The sequence below is a fragment of the Aedes aegypti genome, chromosome 3 (assembly GCF_002204515.2).
Source record: "Aedes aegypti strain LVP_AGWG chromosome 3, AaegL5.0 Primary Assembly, whole genome shotgun sequence".
NCBI classification, from domain to species: Eukaryota; Metazoa; Arthropoda; class Insecta; order Diptera; family Culicidae; genus Aedes; species Aedes aegypti.
In genome coordinates this window covers 44,887,739-44,901,604 of record NC_035109.1, presented here as the reverse complement: position 1 = coordinate 44,901,604, position 13,866 = coordinate 44,887,739, and the positions used below count along the sequence as shown (strand labels likewise).

At 40.3% G+C, this 13,866-nt stretch overlaps 1 protein-coding gene across 9 annotated transcripts in view; it reads left to right on the top strand.

The window, feature by feature from the left end:
* The window catches only part of LOC5568147 (mucin-5AC), a 188,699-nt gene that overhangs the window by 94,885 nt on the left and 79,948 nt on the right, over nt 1-13,866 (top strand). For 2 of the 9 annotated variants that reach the window (XM_021848620.1, XM_021848619.1), the window contains exon 1: nt 11,018-12,568. The exons of 6 other annotated variants lie outside the window; for them this stretch is intronic. In XM_021848620.1, coding sequence (XP_021704312.1) covers nt 11,479-12,568 — 1,090 coding nt within the window. In that variant the 5' untranslated portion in view covers nt 11,018-11,478. Of the gene's footprint in view, nt 1-11,016; nt 12,569-13,866 lie in introns of those variants that run through there. One more of the 9 variants, XM_021848628.1, reaches the window with a different exon arrangement.

The window sequence follows — 13,866 nt, the reverse complement described above, 5'->3', positions numbered from 1 at the left end:
AGTCGATACCTCCCTAACTCAATGGTCCCTTCGAGTTATGGAGAGTAGATTGTACAAAACTGTAACTTTTTTGGAAAGCTATTGTTGTTAAGGTGAAGATTAATCGTAGCCATACATAAAATATTCAAGAGCACAAATCTGGAGAACCAAATATCAGTTCAAACTTAAAATTTTATGGATTGGTCAATTGCTGGTGGTAACCAATTGATTAAATTTTCAGCATGATCGATTGTATGGTTCTTCAGATTTGTGCTCTAGAATATTTGAGGTTTAACTTCGATTCATCTTCACCTTAAGGTGACACATTACGAAATCCAAACATGGCAGGCACAATGGCCGGCTTGTGCCTCAACTCACGATTTCAAAGGTACAAATCTGCTGAAATAATGAACGTACAAAGTAAATCTTCTTATTTTAAGCTTTCTGCTAGTGCACAAAGCTAAAATAGAAATTTCACTGTAGTTTGATGCTTCTTTCGCGAGATTTGTGCGTTCAAAATGTTGGAACATTATTGAATTTTGATTGCAAGCTGTTTCACCTTAAATTTTGACGAGTTTTCCAATACCTGCAAGAAATTTTATTTACAATCCTGTCCAAGTAAGACTTTATGATTCGACAGAATTCAATTCTAGTTGAATTATAGGATTCCTCACCCTTAGATTGAAAAACTTTTCAGAATGCTTCTCCAGGATCCAAAAAGGTTCTTCAAACCGTATAATGCACTTAAATGGCTTTGAAATGATTCCGGTATGCTTCAAGCAAAACTATGATGACGATATAAAATGCTTTCTTCAGCTCCGTGATAACTTTCGCTGCTGAATGAAATTTCCATGCTGATGGTGTCTGAGCTCGATTCCTGGTCGGCCCAGGATCTTTTCGTAATGGAAATTCCCTTGACTTCTTTGAGCATAAGGTATCGTCGCAAAAACAATAACTCTGACAAAGAAAGCCTTCAGGTAATAACTGTGGAGGTACTCATTGAACTAAGCTGAGAATAGGCTCTGTCCCAGTGGAGACGTAATGCCATAAAAAAGAAAAAGAATTAGAAGATAGAATGCTTTCATGCCATATGTCATGTTTATGTTGTTGTTTTGATTTCAAAACCGATTTAATACTTAAATTAGGTCTCAAACAGCATAATAAAACCAAATGCTTCTCAGGGTAATAAAGTCGCTGTCATCATGCTTCTGATACACTTCCAAAGTACATTCAGAAAACTGATGACTTGCGAAAAAATAAGACAACAGGCTGGAAAATGTTCATTTTCCATACAAAAAAAAAAGTTGAAGGGGGACCATTCGACTGATGGTTCAACGATTCCATGATCTACATTCTACATCATCACCTATCTCGCGCAGTGCTGACTTGTTTTGAGTGTTGGAAGAAAGGACAAATTCGAATTGCAAATTGACACCCATCGAAGTCGAATCTGTCGTCCATTTAGTTACTGAAGTTAGATGGACCCTGACCCGATGTATAACAAACTATGTATTTAGCAAAAGTGTTTGTCCTCTTTGCGGTATTGGCTGACCTGCGCATCAAAGTAGGCGCTAAGCGATATGGGGTTGTTAACAGACATCGATCGATCAGTCTAATGAGCAAAGGCGTCGGATTGTCAATTAGGAATCAATGGGTTCGATTCCCGTTTTGGCTGAAATTCGTTTTGATTGAGAAACATTATCAACTTTCTTTCCGGACAAGCTGCATCATTGTACTTCATAATATGCATAAAAGCAGATGACACAGACTAACAGAACACATAGAGTCAAGATAAACTGAATGTTTTCCTCGTAAGAGGATCAAAGTCCGCAATAAAAATGCACAGACAGATGGGCGTTCCGGTTTGGGGCCTTATTTTCCGCTGTTGCTGCATTGAAGACGTTGAAGAATTGCAAATACCTTGTAGTAGTCTGTCGTCAGTTTCCGATCGCTGCTGGCCATTTTCTTCGTGCTGGCTTTACACCTAAACGGGAACCGCAGCTTTTTTTTCCTATATCGGTATATGAATCCAACCTCCTTCAGTGAAGTCTATCTTCATAGCTATACCTTCACCAACTGATCAAAGGTGGGCAATCCGTAAGGGTTTTTCCATGAAATAATATCCTGCTGTTGCGACATTTTGGTTTCATTATTTGTTTCCAATCCTTGAAAGCCATTTTGCAATCAAAAACACACTTCTCCACCTAATAAAGTGTAACGGTCACCGGATGTGTTACCAATATGTACCATAGGCACAACGATTGTGAAAGTCGCTTTGAATAGATTTGAAGAACAGACGGGTGGATTTTATCGAGGTTATGGAAAATTCCGAACGTCACGTGTCGATGGGTGTGAGAGTCATTGAAATTCAGTTCAATGGACATCGACATCGATCGTGTCCTGGACGGTGGTGCGTGGAAAAGTTGATTCCAAAGACAATACGATCTAGCTGAATATGATCTTAGATGGACAAGATTTCAATGTAGAATGGCCTAGTTTTGGAGCTTAGGCGATATATGGACGCTGTGCATCAACATGTAATGTGGAGCAAAAATTTTAATATGAAAATGAGAAATCAGTGGATGCTAGAAGTGGAATTGCAATAATTTTACTGCAGCGAAAAAAAAAAAAGTTTAAAAAGTGTTCATGCCCATATTTAAAAACATGTCTGAATTTGGAAAATTATGATAAAATGCACAACCGCTCCAAATTTTGTTTTTCGTTTGGTTCCAACTGTAACAGAACCAGTGTTCTAATAACACTCTTGTAGATTGGAGAATTCCACGGCTAGGGCTCAATACATTTATACTGCCTTTTTTGTAAAGGTTTGCATTGATCATCAAACTATCCTGAACAGGTTTCAAGAGGTTTTGCTGTATCTATCAATTTTATTTTTATGTTAACAAAAATGTCTTGAACGAAAATATTTCATCTCCACAAAATAAACACTGAAATTTAATATATACTCGGAAACAGAAATCATTACAATGTATATGAACCTATTAGAATAACAATAATATTTTAAATTTCTCGTACTTAAGCATATCCCAATATTTTTCAAAAACCTTTGTGGTTTACTCAACTAAATATGTGCGAATGAGTGATGGAAAATCATATATTTGCCGCATTGTGACCAAAGTTATTTCAGAGCATCGCTGGGTAAACTTCCCCTTAACAGTGTTTTATTATTTGGAATTTAAATATTTTCGTTCGAATTGTGAACAAAGACCATGCATATAAAGGTTGATGATTAAAATTGCAGTGTGTTTCAGAAACCTCAAGGTGAATATGAATCGATCCTAACCTTACATTTTCAAAAGCACGAACTTCCTAGTGGTGTGATCACTAAAGTTTTCAGTGTGGTTATCTGGTTATCCATACTTGTTCATTTGAGCTGTGGATTTTATGCATCTTCACCTTAAAACTTCCAAAATTCACAACAGCTCAAAACTCTACTTTATTTATGATGCCGTAGTACTCTTCTGATTTATTTTTATTTTTATATCTGTGAACAGCTGACCTAATAAGGTGTCAACCCCATGCAGTGTTGCCACGGTTTCTGTTATGTGAGCCGAAAATAACCCTACTGCGAACTTTTGCCTCGAATCATTCTACATTTTAGTCAGACCGGACCATGTGCTTTTTATTGGTTTCAGAAAAGCGTCCCCAAACCATTCGAAATAACAAAATATCAGCATTATTTGCTGTTATGTTGGAACTTGTCCATTTGATGAAACATCTTTATCAAAATTGTATCGGAAAAATAAGAATTGATGGAGCCGTTGACTTATCTTTACAAGGCCAAACTATCATGTAGTCCGGTGAACACAGACCATTCGTTCCGTTGCACAGTGGTCCAGATAGAAGTTTACGCGGACATGAACTTTTCGACGTCATTTTGTGGTTTTAGAGTATAGGTTGCTTCCCAGAAGTGTTTTTTTTTAGAAGGTGGTAAATTACATTTACGAACTAACCCAGCGATTCACGTTCGATATGGAGGCTAGTCATATCGAATTCGTCCATCGTGCGCCAGAGTGTCGGACTCTTTTATACCGACTAAAATCCACCTTCGCCCACGAGCCATTCCCCCCGGAACTGCCTCTTGGCATTACTTCATGGGGGAGGCTATTGTGCTAACCACTGCACTGCTCATTAATTCGCTTCCTGCGTGTGACTCACGTGCATCTTACACTCCTGTACTTTCCTTGCTCTCTTCGTAGTGCTGGCATCGCGCCAGGGCCATGTTTCTACTGCCGCTTCTTTCATTACTACGCTTCGTTGCTCTGCTGTGACGTGTTTGGGGCTGGCATCTCGCCAGAGCCCTGCGCAACTTTTGCGCCTGCTGCTAATTCGCCGATTCACGAGTTCTCCAGGATGGACCAGTTGGATGCCGAGGTCGGTCCAGCGATTCCGGTTGGAGGGTAGCTTCCGGTTCACTGGCGCCCCGACGACCCAAAACTGGTGGTTGTCACGATCGCTACTCGGCATAGTCCCCGACGGTGGAGCTAGCCTACTCCAGCGGAGAGTTCCCGACGTAGGAATGTCTCCTGAAACCGTTAACGTTACGCGTTTGTTCCCGCTTCACTGCTGCTGACCGGTGAAGTGCCGAGGTCGATCCAGCGATTCCGGTTGGAGGATGGCTTCCGGTTCACTGGTGCCCCGACGACTTAAGCCGGTGACTCTCAACGGACTACTCAGAATAGTCCCCGGCGGAAGGACATAGCCTACTCCGACGCGATGTTGGTCGGTAAGTGCCGAGGTCGGTCCTGCAATTCCGGTTGGAGGATGACTTCCGGTTTGCAGGCGCCTCGATGACTTATTACCGATATTACGCTACGCCCGCTCTACTCGGTCTAGTCCCCGGCGGAGGATCTAGCCTACTCCGGTCGCGCCCGTTGGTCTCCTTCATATGCTCGCTTCAACAGGCTGACTTGTCAAGTGCCAAGGTCGGTCCGACGATTCCGGCTGCCCCAACGATTCAGAGCCATGTGCTGTCGCTGTGTTGAGTGCCGCTGCTCCTCTCGCCATCTTCGTTGTAAAAGAGACATCATCTGAACGATTGTCCTGTTTACCGCGTCCCATTTCTCTTCGTCGGCACACATTCGTTGGACGATATTGTGCACATTAACGTCATTACCGACGACGGATGTCATCTCGGCTCGCTCATGCTCGAAGCGCGGACATTAGAAGACCACGTGTACAGGGGTTTTGTCAACATCGCCGCACCCTGTGCATAACGGCGATCTTGCGTGTCCAAACCTATTGAGGTATTTCTTGAAACAGCCATGACCAGACAAAAACTGCGTCAAGTGGAAATTCACTTCTCCGTGTTTTCTGTTTACCCACATCGACAGGCACGGAATAAGTCGGTGGGTCCATCTACCGTTCTCAGCGCTATCTCACTGCTGTTGCCATTTCCTCATAGATTCATCTTGGGCTCGTTTCCGAATTCCCCGCGTGTGTCGATCCCTGTAGCACTCGCTGTCCTCTTCGAGTTGAAGGCTTATAGGGATCAATCCTGCAATCACACAGACTGCCTCCGACGAGATCGTACGATACGCGCTCGCCACACGCATGGCCATCAGTCTGAACGTACTGTTCAGCCGAGAGCGGTTCCTCTTCGTCTGCAGTGCTGTCACCCACACGGGGCCAGCGTATCTGAGTACCGACGTCGACACGCTCGCCAGTAGTCGCTTCTTGCTGCTGCTGATCGCTGAGTTGTTGGGCATGATCCGGGATAGAGCTGATATCACCTTCACGGCCCTCTCACATGCATAATCGACATGGCTGTTGAAGTTCAGCCGATCATCGATCATCACTCCCAGGTGTCTAACTTCCCGCTTTGATTCGATGGTACACTGTCCAACCGAGATTCTCGCCTTCTGCACTGCCTTTCGGTTGCTTATCATCACAATTTCGGTTTTGTGATGGGCTAACACAAGCTTCTTCCCTCGCATCCATTCTTCCACGACGTCTACTGCTTCAGTAGCAAGTATCTCTACTTCCTCTAGTGATTCGCCGATGACTACGAGCACCGCGAAGCCGACGATCCTCACACCCCGGGGGACAACTGTAAATTCGCGCAATCAACACACAATCAACACTTTTCTTCCATATTTTTGCCGAGTGGCATAGCACTATCAGCCATTTGAAACGTTTTTGAAATTTCCGCGACCCGAGATGAAACATGACAGCGAATTTGAAAAGCAGCCACACGCGCGCAAAGCCTGCTGCGATCCCTATAGGTTGCTTCCCAGAAGTGTCTCGAAATTAGTTGTACTAAAATTCGTACGAAAGGGATTTTTTTTTCTGCACTAATCGCAATAGTGTCCTATACGCCAACTTTTTTTATGTTAATAGATAGCAATTTGGTATATTTAGCAAAGTTGTAGCATATTTTAATACAAAAAAAACTTTGTAGAACAAACTTTTTCTCTATCTCTTATACTTTCTGAGATAATTGACTTTTTATATAGAAAAAATGAAGAAAATCATTTTTTCACCCATAAGTCATTTATTTACAAATTTTAGCAGCCTACTATGTTCTACAAAGTTTTTGGTACTATTATATTCTACAACTTTGGTAAATATACCACAGTTGTATTTCTTCTGGTTTTCTTATTGTAGGAGATATTAATTTAAAATCATGCCGTATTACAGGCCACATAACTCGCAAAGATGCATTTGAAAATGAACCTACCTGTCACACCGTGACTCTATACCCTCTAAAGATAATAATCAACACCTGTTTAGATTTTGTAGAGTGTGCGATATTTGTTAAAAAGCATAATTTTCATATTTTTTCCAATAATTCATGCGCTTCTTCGTGCAATTCCGAATGCTTCTGTGCGATTCGACAATTTGTCAGTGAGATCACTGGATCTGATGTGAGTAGCAATCGCTAAAACACGTCAGTCAAGTTCACCAGTCGACTGAACTTGCGGGAATGGTGCTCCCTGAATTTCATTATGCACTTAGAATTAGAAAGAATTTGACTTGTTTTATCGACTTATGTCAGATTTTATGCAAAGATTTTTGTTCATTTAAAAACAAATATTGGTTCTGCGATTTGGCACGAGATTCGAAAAGGTTAGGCAGGCCTGGATCAGAACGCAAGAGTATTAGTACAGATTGAAGTAGAGTTGGTGTCAGGTCAATAGGCCGAAGTACGTTAGGCCGAACAGATTATTACGCCGAATGGGTCATTATGCCGATACTTTTCGAAATTAACAGAAATGCGAATTTTTTTCTTTGTTCTTTCGGCTAAATGTCCCAGTCGGCCTAACGTATAAAATATAAAAGCAGTGCTTAACGGAAGTTTAAGTGATTTCCCCCCTACCAGACCCAGAAATGGTCTGGAATAACTTTGTACACAATGATCCAAAGCTATAATTTCCCATCACTCGAAAAACTACAACAAATAAAGAAGCATGTCTCAAAATTTGATCAAGCTTTTTACCAGTGGTTCTGAATCTAAAGGTTTTCAAATGCATTTTGATGGGAAAAGCCTGTTCCATCGCCTTGCGAACCAGAATCTGATGATGTCTGGTAGGTGTAGGATAGGATCCGATTTGAATTGCGTATCAACAACGCTCACGCCTGTTGTGCAAATGTAGCCGGAAAGCCGGTGTACGTGGTCCCTTATTTCCCATCACCCGGGTAGTGTTTGAGTCGTTGAGCGTTTCAACTCACGAACTTGTGAGCGCGCACGATGATTGACAGAGACGGATCGCTGGCAACCGAGACTGTAAATGGGTGAGCAACAACCACCACCGACCCCCATCGAACACATAAAGCGCTCTATGGTGCACGACGAATATGCAATTCCAAGTGAGTTTCGTCCGTCCGCGTTCTCGCCATATCCCGCTTTAACGAAGGGAGCGCACAGTCGTCGCTAATAAACCACCAAGCGTTTCCATTCTACGGTTGCTATATGACGACGCGGCGCACAGTGGATCGAGAGTGACTAAAATTTGAAAAATGAAAGTATTGTTCATTGATCAGTGGTATTTTTCTAGGGTTCCTAAACACTTTTGTGGATTAAATCCAAAGTTTGAAACATATTAATTGGATTTTGAATTTTATATAGTCCTCTGGCTGGAACGTAGACATGATTTGTCATGAAAATTTATGTACAGTTAACTCTCCCTTACTCGATATTTCGTATCTCGATATCGAGTTGAAGAACCATAGTAAAAGTTGGTTTTCATGGCTAACTCGATGGTCCCTTTGATCGCAGTTGCATTGGTTTTGTGTTCTGTAACTCGATACCTCCCTAACTCGATGGTCCCGTCAAAATCGAGTAAGGGAGAGTTGACTGTATATGGTTCATAATTCACCATCAATTTATGAATTTGAAGAAACCTTATTTAGTAAAGAAGTTGCTTACAGGTACTTTGAAGCTGAGTCGAATAAAAGTTTTCAATTATGTGTATGTATGCATTTAGATAGCCACCGTCCTAGCTTGAGTCTTGCTCGGCATGCTGTTGAACTGGATAGCAAGGTCAATTTTCATTATTAATTCTTATTTATATGAAGGGGTGGCTGAGACACTTATGCTAATCCGTGGGAAATAGGAGAATCTCGTTCCAAAGATATAATCCAATATATATATAACCTCATTCAGCACAATCCAAAATAAGAACGAAGTACATTTAGTAGATATATAAAAGTTTTCTATGAACTCATAAAATGGAACTGTTTAGAACCCATGATATAAGCTACAAAAAGTACCCTAAAACCATAATAGCCTGTGATTAGATGAAATAAATTAAATAAAGTTTAAAATAAGAGCTTTCAAGTAGTAAATGCGAAAGTTTGCGAGAGATCACTTTTATCACGTATGAAGGTGTCCTACGCAATGCAATTCTAACCAAATAATAACAAAGCTGTGATAAACTACGTTTCGCTCTTAAGCCTTTAGGCAAAGCTTCCCAACCAGTGGTCCGCGGACCCTTAGCGGGCTGTGACAACTTTTCAGGGAGTCCGCCATTGTAAATATAAGCCGTTGATGAATAAATGCAAGAAAAATCTTGCTTCTGAAGTAAGTGAAGTATTACATACACCTAAATTTCGAGTGGTGGGTTGATTTAGATTCCATATCTTGAATTAACTTTAATAAATGAAAATGTGTGGCCTCTTCATGATTCCTATTCAACCACACAACCGCACTTTTGCTTCATATCCTGGACACTTGGATTCGAATTCCGGACAGCTACTAAAATACAAGGAGAATAGTCAAATCATTAATTGAACTCACTAGCTGTTAGAAAAATGTCAAAACTAGTTGAGCATAGTTAATTTTCATGCATTGCTATAGAAAATATTTATTAAAATCATCTTTCAAATTGGGAGCTTTTGAAACATTTCGAGGGCAATATTTCTCATATAAAGTAGAGTTTCCGGATTTTTTTATAAAACAGAATTTTTTTTATAAAACAGAATACATATAACTTTTGAACCGTTTGACCGATTTTCAATTTTCTTGGACGGAATGAAAGCTAAAGATTTTGACTTATCAAGAAAAATATAAAATATCACAAAAATGGTCAAACGGTTCAAAAGTTATATTTTTTTAAATACAAATTTTGCGAAATCGCGATTTTTCTAGTCACCCTATTTTGGAAATGATCACCCTAATCAAAAAATCCAAAAACACGTGTATCCTTATTACGGATAAGGAACAAAAAAGCAAATTTTCACGGAATTCGGTGACCCACTAGATCGGTTTTTCATGGAATGGCTGAATATATAGTTTTAAATCGTGGCAGTCATAACCCTTGAAACCCTCCAAGAACTTCTTAAAGAGTTACTACACTGAATTTATAGCTATTCTTTCAGCCATTTTCGCAAGAATTCCTTCATGAGTTCAACCACGGCTTGTTTAAGGACCTTTTCAAGAACTCCACCTGGAATAACCCCAGGAAATCTATGAAGAGCTCTTCCAGGAATTTATCAGTAAAAATTCCAGGAATTCACAGCAGCAAATACTACAAAAGCCTCGTTAATAAAAAACAATAACAATAATAAACTAACGCAACTACCTCCTTTAATATCAATAGGGATTACTCTGAAAATGAGTTCAACCACGATTTGTTTGAAGACCTTCTCCAGAACTCCACATGGAATCATTCCCGAAAATCTATAAAAAAAAAAACTCTACCACGAATTCCTCTGTAAGTCTAGCAATTTGTCTACATATCCACAAAACTTCAAGAGTTGAGGAGTTCATCTGCAATTTCTACAAAAGTTTCATTACAGATTACTATAGGAATTGTTTTAGAAATACCTCCAGAATTCTTTAAAGAAGTCTAAAGGATAATTGAAAATATATGGCAAAATTACTTAAGAACTTCTTTGGAAATTTCCCAAAGATCTTCTAAAGGACTTCCTTAAGGAATCCTTAGAGAATTTTTTTGGAGAAATTACTGCTTGAATTATGAAGATGTTCGAATCGGAAATCTTGGACGAAATTCAAGCAAAACCATTGGAAGAATCAGTGGATAAACTCGTGGAAAGCATAAGAATTTCTTGAAAAATTTGTGAAACCTCATAGAAACCTATTGTGAAATCTTTGGAGTAATTTCTAGGGTTACACCTTAAAACATCCAGGTTGAATTCTTGAAGCTTGAACTAAATTCATAAAGGAAATCTGTAAAAATCCCGTCAAGAATCAATAAATCAATTCATGCAGAAATCTTCTATGTAATACCCGAAGAAAGCATTGGACAAATACCAGATTCAGTTTTTGATAAAATTTCTGAAAAATACCTGGACAATACTTGTCGTAATTCAAAATTAAAAATGATAATATCCTGGCCGGATTCTCTGAAAAGATAAAAGTTTTGGAACAAAGTTTCAGAGTTCGAAGTTTTGATCGACATTTGAATCTAGACCGAACCACTGTGCACCGGTTGCCACCACCAGCGTTCGGAATTGTAGATTAGCTCCTGATAGAATTGCACGACTCTCGCGCTCTCGGTTTCCCATATAGAGACCCGGAGGCGAAAGCTTCAAGCTGGGAAGTTTCTGGTCGGCTTTGGCCAGCAGTCAACTGCTGTTCTTCGTCGCGTTCGGACGGATTTGTCCACTTGCACCGATAGTCGCCGTCGTCGTCGTCGCCGTTACTTTGTAACAGTTTCAACTTATATCGCCGAAGAGCTGCCAGTGACTCTAAATTGTGATATTCTAGTCTAGTGTGTTTCAGGGGAATAGAAGAATTCGCGTATCAATGCATTGCCCAACCCGGTAGCCAAGTGCCTATTTGCGATCGAGTTCCACACAGGAGAGAGATATCAGAAGATTCCCGGGCTTATTTAGTCTGTAGATAGTGCGCTTCTTCGATTTCAGTGATATTTTTGAATGGAAGAAAATGCCAGTCGAAACCAGTAAGTGTCTGTGATAGAAACGTGTGATATCGAAAGGCCACGGGGACTGTTTCTGACGGCGCGGTGAGATTAGTGCAGTGTGATTACAATACACAACGGATTCGCGTCTGCGATGTACAGCGATAATAGGCGTAGTGCCTTCAATTGTGAAAGTGGTGGAGATAAGGACAAATGTTTTCCCTACTCGATTCTTTCGAAGCATCAACAACACCAGCAGCAGCAACCGCAACTTCAACAACATCTACAGCATTACTACCCTTCGCAGCAACCTCCTGCTCCGCCAGGATTTCGGAATTACTCCACATCGACATCTCCGCAAGTCACGCATTCGCCCCTGTCCGTACAAGGGACTTCCTTCTACACGAACACCATGGTCACCGACGTCGGAATTTGCTTCAGTATGAGCAACGTGAACCTGAACAGCGATTATCCGCCCTATCTTGGTCATCCCTCTTTGTCCGTACTCGGAAAAGGTTATAACGATTCTGCCCAGTCGGCCAATTACGTCCCCCCATCCAAGTTCCGATCAACATCGTCCTCATACAAAGCTCGCAACGTGACTCCCCCTAACGGATTAACGATGCGAACATCCCACACGCCTCCATCCTCATCTCCCTACACCATACCTTACTCCCCGTACTACTTTGCGCACCCGAAGATCCCCGTCAAGATCTACAACAATCGCGTGGCGCCATATCTTCCCATCCCGACCAATTCGGCATCGTCTGCCTCGGCAGCTGCAGCTTACGGTCAGCAGCTCAACAACTACTTCAACTACCCAGCGGTTCCGGTGGTGCCTTCCGAATTGAACCCCGCATCCAAAGCCCCCACGAAACTTCGGCAGAATGCCTCAAAGACGTTGATGAACAATCAGTACTACGGCATCTGCATGACTCAAGGCGGCAAAGGTTCGCCTTCGTACTCGCCACCGTCCTCAGTGCCTCCTGAACAAGCTGCCAGCCCAGCGCAGTCCGAGAGTCCCATCAACGTGGACGGAGATGTTCCGGAAGACCATAACATGGATGACGATATGCCACCGCTGCCGGATGATGAGGATGACGATGTTGACCTTGATGAACCGCAGGACTTTAGCTTGAAAACACTTTCCGCACAACAACATCGCCCCGGGAGGGATTCGGACGAGTACTCCCGACGGACGTCTGCGCCTCCCAAAAAGAAGTGGATACGGCAACATATGAGGGGTATGTACAAGAAAGGGAGTTCAAGGATTGTGCCCAACGAAATTTTCAATGCATTTATGACCAAGTCATATAGATTACCTCTGAAAATTCATTGTGATTTTTGCAACTTGAAATAAGGACTGTTCATTTTATAAAGTGGACACCTTGTGCATGCTGTATCTTTCTTATTAATCAATGAAATTTCAATCGTTTTTTTTGCACATCGTTCGACTAGTATTGTACAATGTTGTGATAATAAAAATTCTCCAAAATAATTAAATTTCACACGAATATGGAACAACGTTTAGATCGGTCGATTTTTTGAGGTTATCAAAATCAATGATTGTAAGAAATTGGCTGGAAAATTCGATAATTTATATTTTATATTTTCAAAAAAGGCTTGTTCTTCGAAAGCATCATCAATCAGAAGCCTGATGGAAAAAATCAAGTTATTTTTGGAGCAACAATTTTACAGATATAATAAAATCAATTTTCCCGTACATTTTTAAAGAATTTTTTTTTAAATTTGATGGGAATTGATATGAGTAGAATTTTTTGTGTAAAAGTATGTCCTGACGGAAGTCCTAGTATAGTATTGATATGAAAAATAACTTACGCCTTCATAGAGTTACTTAGTAAGTCCCCACGTCACATTCAAAGCACAACAGAAACACAATTGCTTTATTCTTAGAAGACCTATCAAAGTACATTGACAATCATCAAAATTGGCAACACTGCTGTAATAAAATCGATTTTATTTTCCACATATTATTTTCATAATATGTTATTCTGAGATTACCAATTGAAAAATTCGGAGAAAACTGTTTACAATTTGCTGTAGATCGATAAATATGCGTACATGATTTTAAAAGTATGAGACTTTTTAGTAAAACTACCATAAACAGTAAAATTTATACTTAAGACTGTGGTTTAATCTCACGATTTAGCTTTCGTTTATACTAATATAGTTTCTTTAGTAATCCAAACTAGTTTTGAACACGCTTTTTACTGTTCTCTTTTGCTGGGAGTGAAAGGATGGTGTATCAGCAAATTTGGCCATAAATGGGTAAATCACTAAAGTTACCTAATGTCATAGAATGGTGGAATATTATTGATATTTTTAAAGCTTTACCTTTAGTAGAATAGTAAAGGATAGAAACATACACTTTGTTCATAAAAATAAGGATTTTTGTTTTGCGAAAAATAATGTTAAACTTACAAACAAGAGTTTTTTGAAAAACTATTTAGCTCTTCAACCAAAAGCATTTTCAAAGATTTTATATTTTTATAGCATTTTAGAATAATAGGTCAACGATACA